The sequence below is a fragment of the Gymnoscopelus microlampas genome (genome assembly GCF_963454915.1).
Source record: "Gymnoscopelus microlampas genome assembly, chromosome: 21".
Classification (NCBI taxonomy): Eukaryota; Metazoa; Chordata; class Actinopteri; order Myctophiformes; family Myctophidae; genus Gymnoscopelus; species Gymnoscopelus microlampas.
The window spans coordinates 41,103,423-41,115,337 of NC_139958.1; the positions used below are offsets into that span (position 1 = coordinate 41,103,423).

General features: G+C 39.5%; 1 protein-coding gene across 1 annotated transcript; it reads right to left on the reverse strand.

The window, feature by feature from the left end:
• Positions 1–3,279: 3,279 nt before the first annotated feature.
• On the reverse strand, positions 3,280–8,794 carry LOC311038253 (zinc finger protein RFP-like). Its single transcript, XM_084047654.1, has 2 exons — positions 8,755–8,794; positions 3,280–5,084 (listed from the first exon to the last, which is right to left on the reverse strand). The coding sequence occupies exon 2, from the start codon at positions 5,073–5,075 to the stop codon at positions 3,438–3,440; it is 1,638 nt and encodes a 545-aa protein (XP_083903780.1). The 5' UTR covers positions 5,076–5,084; positions 8,755–8,794; the 3' UTR covers positions 3,280–3,437.
• Between the last annotated feature and the right edge of the window lie 3,121 nt (positions 8,795–11,915).

Consider the following 11,915-nt stretch of genomic DNA (forward strand, 5'->3'; position numbering starts at 1 on the left):
CTCCTGTAAAGGCATGAAATGCAGGCAAAGCTTTTGCTCGATCTGCACCCAGAATTTTCCATATTGGTGCCACTTCCAAAATCCCAGAAGACTGTCAAGATACATTGGCTAATGACAGCAATGATGATAGTGAGTGATATTCTGCAAACACAAGGTAGAAGGGGACAAGCTTCCACCCACCCTTGGTGCTCTCAAGCAGCATGTCCTAAGAGTCCACATTGCTCAGCAGGAGTTCCTTGACCCACTCAACAATGGCTACTACAAGGACAAGGACGGCCAGCTGAAACCAGTTACAACTGAGTCCCTCCCAGCACCAGAGGCAATCATTGAGATGGTCAGATGTCACTGTAAAGCAGACTGTTCTTCACTTAGATGTTCGTGCAGATCAGTGGGGCTACCCTGTACGGAGCTATGTCAGTGTACTGCTGACTGCCAAAATGATGAAAACTGTCAAGATACATTGGCTAGTGACAGCAATGACGATAGTGAGGATGATGTATAGACTGGTCTAGTTTGTGTTTGTGTAAATAAATGACGCAACCTTGTGTCAATGATAGAAATCATCTGTCTCTGTCTCTTCAGATAATCATATATTATTCTAGATTGTTATGTAAATATGTGCTATTGATCACCGATTTTAATTAGCACAATTGGATTTCTTGAAAAATGTCGATTTAACCACTTGAATCATCATCCTATGTAATCTAGAAGTCGAGATATTGAAAAACGAATATTCAAAGGTCGCCATTTTTCAAAATGCTTCTGCGCAAATGGAATCATGGATTTTCTGATTTGTTATCCTCTGAAGATTCCAAAAATGTATAGTTTTCCTAATCCCCCGAAAATTTGAACGAAATTACATATAGAACTGGACTATATGTGGACTCCACGTCTGCTATACTATTACAATACCAGTGGTTAACAAACATGTATTTAAGGACCACCATAACTCTGAGTGTACAAATGGAACGGGTCCATTTGGACACTCTCAGTTAACCAGAGGGTCCCTGGACCTCACTTTGAGAACCACTCCAATAATATGTATGCAATACAGTATACTATATGTATGATTGAATTATGTGTTTATAAAAAATGTTAATGAAGAACAAAATATAACTTTTAATATATGAATCGTTAAAGGGATCCGTTTAGGAAACAGACCGTTTAGAGCAGCGGTGTCAAACTCGCGGCCCGCGGGCGTTTTGCGGCCCACGGAAAGGTCCCTGGCGGCCCAGGAAATACTTTTAAAAATAGTAAATTGATACTACATCTAACAGACAGAGTCGCATTTTGCACTCACTTGCCGTGCGGCCAAGCAGTTCTCCCCCACTAGCTGCTACTTGGCTGAGTACCTCTGATGGCCCTGCCATTGTCTCCCCAGCTGTGGAATGTTCTCTCTCTCTCTCTCTCTCTCTCTCTCTCTCTCTCTCTCTCTCTCTCTCTCTCTCTCTCTCTCTCTCTCTCTCTCTCTCTCTCTCTCTCTCTCTCTCTCTCTCTCTCTCTCTCTCTCTCTCTCTCTCTCTCTCTCTCTCTCTCTCTCTCTCTCTCTCTCTCTCTCTCTCTCTCTCTCTCTCTCTCTCTCTCTCTCTCTCTCTCTCTCTCTCTCTCTCTCTCTCTCTCTCTCTCTCTCTCTCTCTCTCTCTCTCTCTCTCTCTCTCTCTCTCTCTCTGCTATGAAAACTGAGTTTGTTCAAGCAAAGAGATGTCAGGTGTCTGGGAGCAGCAAGTGATTTAGATTAATTTTCATGCTGGCTACACCATTTAAATTTGATATTTTTGAAAATATAATAATGGTAATAGGTAGTTTAAATGTATCAAAGCTGCTTCTTTTATTTCTCAGGAGCTTGCCCAGTGAAATCCTCAGTATTAATTTAACTCGGAGCGTATTTAAATTCAATCTGGGAAAGCATCTGTGTCATTTTAAGATCTATTTGGCTATTCAAAAATAGCAGATATACAAGCTCATAGTGCGGCACTATGAGCTTGTAGATCTGCTATTTTTGTAAATGTAAATAATTAAAGTAGCTAATCTTCATAAAACATTTTTTAAAGTGATATACTGTAGATAGCAGTGACTGAGATGTAGTGGAGTAGAAAGTTCTGGAAATTGGAAATACTCTAGTAAAGTAAAACTACATCAAATCTGTACTTAGGTACAGTACTTGAGTAAATGTAATTAGTTACTTTACACCACTGTTCTATAAATGTAATTATTTAACCACCCACACACATTACCAGGTATTGTTTAACTTCAAATTTAATTATTCTACTTAAAATGGTTTATAATAATAATAATAATTATTATTATTATTACCCTTATTATTATTATTGTTACAAATTGCATTGTTTGTTTTCTGAGACAAGACAACAGATTGAAAAACAATGCTGTATAACTGAATGCGTGTGAGCGCGCATGTGCGTCCGCAACTGGTTCCTGCCCACCTCAAGTCACCATTTGACCAATCTTGCCCGGACACCAAAATGAGTTTGACACCCCTGGTTTAGAGGGAATCGTCAAAGAACCGGAATGGTTAAAATAAAGGATCCAAACCCTAGTCACGGAACCCACAATTTATATGAATGTTCTACTTTGTTGTACAAGAGTGTCGCACAAAAGTAGCAGAACAAGTCACTAAGCTCATAACGCATCATATCACAACGTATTGTGAGCTTGTAGATCAGCTTTTTTCTTTATTTGGGAGGGGAAAAAATACGTTGAGAGTGGTTAAGTGTGTCTGTTTTTTATAAATATTAACCGATGAAAAGTATTAACCACAGCTTGTGACTAAATAATAACTACATTGGAACACAGGCTTTTTTTCCATCTCCTGAAAAGTAACCCTTTTGGACGTATGAGGTTTCTACCCGACAGTGACGATATGTATTAGGACAGGGATTTTGTGCTCACAAAAACTGCCTGTCCATCTGGCTTATGGGATCTATACTACTGACTAGCCAATCACAATGCTCCTGTCCCTCCTGTTGACGAGATACACAATGGCAGAGTTTCCAAAAAAATCTACTGTACATCAAAATAATATAACATAAATATTGTCGAGGGCGGGTAGAGATCTTGTATGTCAAAATAGTGAAAATAGCAGATCTACAACCTCACAACGCCTTGCACCGCTAGGCACTGTGAGCTTGTAGATCAGCTATTTTCACAACTTGTGTGTGACACTCTTGTATTGTGAAGAAGGTCATTCATTTACGAAAAAACATTCACATTTTCTGCCCAACAGTGACAATAATAAATAAATATAAAATAAAACTACCCCTGAGCAAGCAGGCAGGCTCTATTAGCTCAATGGTAAAAAAAATAAAAAATACCAGCACTTCTAAATGACAGTTGACTGACATAAACATGTGTATATCCCTCAATAGCCTACATACACGTTAAATGAAAACTATCCTTTTCATTTAAAGCTGAGGATTAGTCTAACCTGTGTGATTGACAGGAGAGATGATCAGAGGAGCAGAGTTTTTACCTTTGTTATCATTACATGGACTGAAGTATGGATAGAGTTTCTCACTGAAGGTGCAGCCAGTGAAAGAGTAGAGATGAACTCTGGCCTCCACATCATTAAAGGAGACCAGACCCTCCTCATAATCCACAAACACTCCAACCTTCTGGATCTCCTCTCTTACAGGGAGGAGGACACTAGGGCCAGCAAGAGCCTTGTACTTATTTCCATTCCTCAGGCATATAGTCCAATAACCATTGATGGGTCTCAGTGTGATTTTTCCCTTCCTGTTGATGGACTCTCTGACCACTCCTACATCCCAGTCAGTCTTCCCTTTAACCTGAACCTCATAGTAAAACCTTCCTGAGGAGAAGCTTTGTTTTCCTAAGACACAGCCAGCAAGAGAGAATCTCTCTGGGTTGTCTGGGAGATTATTCTTTACGTTTCCATGACTCACTTGTTTTCCATCCTCAGACAGGATGAGAGTGCAGTGTGCTGTATCAGGGTCCAGAGTTACATCCACTGCATATCGCTGGATCCTCCTCAGCTCATCACACAGCTTCTTCATCTCTTGACTAAGTGTGTTCTCCAGCTGAGCCACAGCTGTCCTCACAGTCCCCATATATGACGACTGGGAGACATTGATCTTTGTCCAGTCCTTGATGGGTGGAGGGGTGTTGATGGATGTGTAGTTCTGAAGGAGGTGGAGGTGGTCTTCAGTGTGTGAGAGCTGCTTCAGCTCAGAGCTTCTCTTCTTTAACTCAGAGATTTCCTGTTGCAGCTCCTTGATGAAGCCTTCAGCCTGTTTCTCTGTTGTTTTCTGCTTCTCTTCAATCACATCAATGAGCTCAGCCTGGCTTCTCTCAATACAGCTGATCAGAGAAGTGAAGACCTGCACACTGTCTGCTATCTCTCTGTCTGCATCTTTCTTACTGATCTCTACTGAGTGTTGGACCTCCTGAATCTTCTGGTGTCTCTCCTGGACCATCTGCTGAACTTCAGCCTCTGTCTTTCCCAGCTCAGCCTTCTTTTCTTCATATGCCTCTTCCAGAGATACAATTTGGTGTAACTTGTGGTCCGACTCAGTGCAGAACTGACAAACACACATGAGGTCAGTCTTACAGAACAGCTCCAGAGGTCTGTCATGTTTCTTACACAAAATGTCTTCCAGGTTCTTTACAGGGTCGATTAGTTTGTGTCGTTTTAACCCTGTGAGTCTCTGATGAGGCTCCAGGTGAGTCTCACAGTAGGAGGTCAGACACACCAAGCAGGACTTCAGGGCTCGGAGTTTGGTCTCAGTACAGACGTCACAGGAGACTTCCTCTGGTTCAGAAGGTTCTTGGTTTGTGCTGGAAGTTTGTCTCAGCTGCTTTGACTTCCTGAACTGATCAACCATCTCAGAGAGGACTTTATTAACAGAGAATTCTGGTCTTGTATAGAAGGTTTTGTTACATAGTGGACACTGACACACATCCTTAGTGTCCCAGTAATGTGTGATGCAGGTGTTGCAGTAGTTGTGTCCACATGTAGTGCTGATTGGATCAGTGAACACATCCAGACAGATAGAACACAGGAACTGCTCATCAGACAGGAGACAGCTGGCAGACGCCATTTCTTCACACTGAGAATAAAAGTGAAACCAATTTTATTTTGGGTGCTACTTCTCACACCTATATAGTTATCTCTGCCAGGTCGGAGATTACAGTATGTTTTTACCCCTGTGCATTTGTCTGTCTGTTTGTCTGTGTTTCTTTGAGCAGCTAATCTCTGGCACCGCTGGACCGATCAACGTACTGGTCCTTCCCATTTCCGCCTTATACATTGTTTTCTTCAAAACAAATATTTTGCAAGTACCCCAACAGATTCTGTACAAAACCCATGCAAATTTGTACACATTATCTCTTGAGTCATGTGATCCAGGTAGTGGTGTGCGATATGATGATTATAAACCATGAACAATTCCAATATCTCCACAATCTGCCTTTTCAGAGAGATCGTATAGATTGCAATACAGCGAGCGCACATTCTATGAGTTGCAGTTCTATACCTTAATTTATACTTCTGTAGTACGGCGGTGTAATTCGCCAAAAAGAACAGATCTACAAGCTAACAACACGTCACGACTTGACGCGTTGTTAGCTTGTAGATCTGTTACTTTTGCTCATGCATGCTTCCGCCGGTCCCTCCCCCTTTTAGCAAGCTGCTCTTTGCAGCGCAGTAGCAAGCACTGGACAGACAGATAGACAGACAGACATAGGAGTTCCCTAAATAATTCGACATCAGTCTAAGGAACTGGTTTGGATATTCCAAAACGGACACGAGGCAAACTACAATTATTAGCAAAGTTTGCAACAACAATGTTGAAAGTTACTCGACGTTGCTGTTTAACCTAACACGGGTGAAAAAGCAAGGGGTGAAAGAATCACTTATTTGGTGAGGCTACAAAACGAGCAATTTACCAAAAGGTGGACGCCTTTTGCACGCATTGAGTTACGATAAGATTAATTTAATTTAATTTTTTTATTTTTTATAAAGAGATTTGTATTATGTGTATTTTGATAGCATGAATGTGCGGTATGTGTGTGGATATTTATATACTGTGTTACAGTGTAAGTGTGAGGATACATATTGTACATTCTTCTGTTCTTTGATGTTTGTATATTTCTCTTTTACTCCTGATTTTTATTTTATTTTATTAACTGTATGTCTTTTGTTTTGCTTTACTTTTCTTATTCTTTTGTTGTTGCTGTCTATGCATAATTGTGTTGTCTCTCTTGATGATAACAATAAAAACAATAAGTTGCAAAAAAAGAAAAACCAAGGGGTCCCCCCATAATGACTGCAACAGAACAGCTGTTGCACACAGCCTAACAGCATTTGAGAATGCAAGTAAGCGTTGGAAAAAGGCAAGATGCGTTTGTATGGTAAATAAAACCGTTGAAAATCAGGGTTTCATGAGTCTGCTCAAAATAGTTCATCAGCAGTAGTCCTAAAGTTACAATACTCGCTCGCAAAAGGCCATCCACAGCAGCTGATAGAACAGCAGTATAGAAAAAAATAAATGATAAATATTTGTTTTATTTTATCTAATCTATCTACATGTGTCTGTCTGTGAACATCATATATCTTATTATTATTCACCAACATGAAAAAGGAATCGTGATGAGATCATGGATAGTGATTCTAGCGGTGTATCAGAATCTTTCAGATTCCATTTCAATTTACTTCTATTTTCACTTTAAATCAGTCTCATGGTGCTTTGCGTTTTGGCATATTATTCTTGAATAGAAGGTCATACAATATATTTTTTTCCCTCTGAAATTCCTTGGCATTTTGCCCAAAACAGGTCCCTCCCGCAAACTTTGAAAGCCAATTGTACCCAATGGGGAAATAATCTGAAATATCTGACAGATACCTCGTGATCACGACCACAGAGATTATGTTTACTGATTTGCGTGACTATTCGAGAAAATATGTAGGAGTAGTAAAAAAAAAAAAAAAAAAGTGTTTTGAAGAAAACGCTAAAAGTCTTGTCAGACTGAAATGGATGTGGCCTATGCATGCAAAGTTGCCCTAATTTGGAGCAGAGGTTCTTCCTTACTGGGAGTGTGTGCGTGTCAAGTATCACACGGTCCCTGAGATTAGCTGCTGTCATATACACACAGTTCTTCAGCCATCCGGTCTGGTGGAGACTTTGATGTTGTTGACACAAAATTATTATGTTTTTTTTTTACCAAAGATTGGACTGGGCAATAGATTATTAAAATAGAGTAAGATCATGTCTTTCATATTACTGTTATTCTCTGTTAATGAATAACTAGACGATACCCAGGGATGTGAGCACTCAAAGTATTTGCAGACTATGTGCTGTGTTCACAGTATATCAGGCATCAAAATGAACCTTTTTACTTGGTAGCACTGGTGCTCCCATTTAAAAAATGCAGGAGCAGCAGAAGAAAATTAGGAGCAGCCAAAACAATTATAAGGAGCAGCAATATGTAATTGTTTTTATTGATACAATTAATCTAACATAATATCATATGGTGAAAGTAGCCTTAAAAACGCATGGTAGGCCACCGCTGGGGCTTATGGGTCAAATGTCAAGTCCTGACTGTCTGTCCCTCTTCCATCCATCACTGAGACTGAGACATCTCCAGAGGACATCTACTGATCACACCTGCAGCTGTTTCTTGTTCACCCTCATAGCCTATAATATCAGTCGAATTTCTAAGTCATGAAATAATTCCAATGTAAATATAACATGGAATATGAGGGTATGTCATTCAATTGGCCATATTGCAGATATTAGCCTATCAATTCACTTATAATGTGCGCATTGATCAGGTTTTTCTTCTGTTGTCATATACATTTCTCATTAGGGTACACATTGATTATTAATATTGACATTTTCAAATCGTATTTGCCAAATCATAACAGTTAGGTGTTCCTATATGACTGGATCTCTACCTCGCGCGCGCGCACACACACACACACACACACACACACACACACACACACACACACACACACACACACACACACACACACACACACACACACACACACACACACACACACAATGTGCCAAATTGGCACATGAAGTATGTGTGTACTTTGACCATTGGCACTGCCATGTGCAACTTTAGTTCAGATCTATCTAGCCATGGTTCACGTGACGCTCATCTGTCACAAGCGTAATGGCGCTACTTTTTCCTGTTTTTTGTAAATCTTACATTTACAATCAGTACATGTACATAAACGTTCAGATTTCAAATATAAAGTGCTTACCCCAAGGCCACGGATGTTACAAGTTAAAACGCCATGGTCTAAGTACCCGTCTCGTCCGTATTGTTCAATAAAAACCATTTTAATCTGATCAGCGGCCATTTTCTATTTTAATAATAGTGGATCTGAGTGCAATACACCTCCCAACCGATAGGGGCGCGTGGTTGAAAGCATATGGAGAACATTCGGAAAGAATGGCCACCAATCGGATTAAAATGCTTTGTATTGAACAATACAGAAGATACGGGTACTTAGACCCAGGCGTTTTAACTTGATACATCCGTGGCTTTGAGATAAGCACTTTATATTTGAAATCTGAACGTTTATGTAGATGTACGGGTTGTATATGTAAAATGTTCAAAAACCAGGAATAAGCAGCGCCATGACAGTCATGTTTCAGGGCTAGTTCAGATCAATTGTTCAACACATTGAGGGAGACAAATCAGGATTAGACTGACTACCAGACCGACGTTTCCTTGTTAGTATAAATCATATGCTGTACTTACCAGTGTTTAAGTTGTCAGTGTGTAAAACGTCGTGTTGAAAGGTTTAGTAGAGAGCGTGTTGCTGACACCAAACCCTGGCAGTGTTTACTTTCGTTTCACTAGGTTTCGGACCGTCACTGAGGAACTCCTCCTTGTGCTTTGGCTGTTAACCCTTTACTACCCTGGTGGAAGAACACTTAACCACTTGAACCCCAGCATCTACATTCTGGGGGGAACATTATCCTACAATAGCCGATCTACAAGCTCACAATAGGCTCTATGCACAGCAGCCATATTGGAAAGACATTGGGCCTCTTCTTACTTCCTTCACAGGTGTAACCAATGATACTAATGAAGGCTCTGTCCCATTCTGGTCAGGGTGCTGATATTGTGCATGTTGGTTCACTAGAAACATAGACTAGAACCACTCCATTTTGGTTCCCAAATGGCCCCTTATGGTGGGTTTGTAACTCTGAGAGTAAGGGTCCATTTGGTTCCATTTGTACACTCTCAGTCTCAGAGTTAAGGGGGTCCTTGAAAATAAGACAACCACTATGCCACACTAAATGGAACAGAGCCTTAATTAGTATCATTGAACACACAGGTTTAGTGTAGATGGAAAAAAGAGGTCAAAGTACAGACTCAACTCAGTTCCAGTTTACTGAGTGTAGAAGTAGGCCTAAAATGAGCAATAATACCTCAATTTGAAAAGACTTACTGTAGGCCTACTACTGTTACAAGTAAAAGACCTGTATGTACAAAGTACAAAAGTATTGGCATCAAAATATACTTGTTCTACAAGCTCACACAACGCATCATGAATTGATGTTGCAAGCTTGTAGATGTTCAAATAGCCAAGTGTAAAATATGGCTTAAGTGGTTAATGCATGTTTTGTATTAATAATCTAAATCTGTAAAGTGACTTAAGCTGTCAAATGATTGCAGTGGAGTAAAAAGTTCAATTTGCCTTGTTGTTTTTTTTGCCTGTGATGTATGTGAGTAGAAGTGTAGATATTCTGTCTCTTGACATGTTTAGTAATGAATTTCCATCCACTTTTTACAACTGTAAACTGTGATGTGACAATAACGTTTATTATGAAATAAATGGGGCTAAGGATAGACCTCTGAGGACCCCTGGTGGTCAATGAAGGCCATCGTCTGTCAAAGTGTGAGGCAGATGGTTTAAAACCCAAGTGTTAGAAAGAAATTCCAAGTACTAATACACAGGGACAGTGGTCAGCACCATGCTGGCTTGTGATGGACATTTTAGTAAAAAAAATAATCTGTGGACATACTGACCTGATAATAATATTACCAGAAACACACAAAGAGCTAGCCTATATGTATACTACAGTGGTTCTCATAGTGGGTCGAGGGACCCTCAGGGTTGTATTTGCTTCATGTGCAACATCTGCACATTTAAGGACGTTTAAGACCTTTTTTAATACCTCTAAAATGAAAATACATAAATAAGACCTAAAGTTACTGCATCAAAAGTAATCAACACACTATACAAATGGTCAAACACTGGCCAAATATTACCTAAGAAAGAGGCAAAAAGTGTGAAAATAGCCCATCTATATGCTCACAGCTCCTCATACTGGGTTGTGAGCATGTAGATTGGCTATTTTCACAATATTTATCTGTGAAACCTTGTCAAATAAAATGGAATACCTGAACTCCTACAATTCCAAGTGCTGAATTAAATCAGTGTCATAGTTCATATGCTGAAGAAAACCTGGACTAATTGGCCTGAAAAACATTGAAGCGTGTTTGGTGTTAAAAAGTCAGCTGTAAAACGTTTTTACTTCATGGAAACCTGCCATTAATACCAAATATTGGACAGGGGAAATTCAAAGAATATGAAAATGGAGGACCATCGTGTTATGCAATTTAATGTAACTTTTACTCTCTGTTTATGAATAATAAATAATGTTGCTGTGCTCACCTGTCTATACGTTCTCAGTATCTCAAATGTTGTATTAAATGATTGAATGTTTTGTAGAGCAGTGGTTCTCTCACATTCTCATGTCACGGATAGAAGGGTTGAGATAAGGAACCAGAGGAACCTAATCCAACATAGTGGAATCAGAATCGCTTTCATCACATTTGGAACCGTTTCTGGAACCAGTTTCATCACACTGTCAGAGCTGGTATGTGGACTTCACGTCTGCTATACAATTACAATACCAGTGGTTCACAAACTTTTACATTTCAAGGGTACATTAATTTGGTTCCATTTGTACACTCTCAGTTACACATCTTAACCCATAGGGTCCCTGGACCTCAGTTTGAGAACCACTACAATAATGTATGCAATACAATACCGTATGTATGATTAAATTTGTGTTTACTAAAAATGTTAATGAAGGCCAAAATTATTCTTTTTAATATAGGAATCTTTAAAGGGATCCATTTAGGAATCAGACCATTAAGAGGGAATCGTTAAAGAACCGGAATGGTTAAAACAAGGATCCCAACCCTAGTCACGGAACCCAAAATGTATATTAATGTCCTACTTTGTTGTACAATAGTGTAGCACAAAAGTAGCGAAAAAAGCCACTAAGCTCATAACACATGGCATCACAACGCATTGTGAGCTTGTAGATCAGCTTTTTTCTTTATTTGGGAAAACAAAATGTAAATTGAGAGTGCATAAGTGCGTCTGTGTTTTACAAATATTGCACCAATGAAAAGAATTGAACAATAACTTGTGACTATATAATATCTACATTGGAACACAGGTTCTTTTTCGCCCATCTCCTGAAAAGTAACACTTTTGGACATACACGGTTTCTACCTGACAGTGACGATATGTATTTTAGGACCCCACTTATGTTGTGCTCACAAAAACTGCCTGTCCATCTGGTTTATGGGATCTATACTACTGACTAGCCAATCACAATGTTCATGTCCCTCCGGCTGATGGGATGCATGATGGCAGAGTTTACAAACAAAATGTACTATTTATTGATACAATATCAATATTGCCGTGCATTGTGAGGCATTGTGTGTTTGTAGATCTGCTATTTTCACTACTTTAGTGTGGACACCCTTGTGTGATGAAGTAGGGCATTCATTTATGAACAAACAAACAAGAGATACAAGGTTTCTGCCCGACAGTGACGATATAATAAATAAATAATAACTAAAACATGTACTGCACATCCAAACAATAAAAT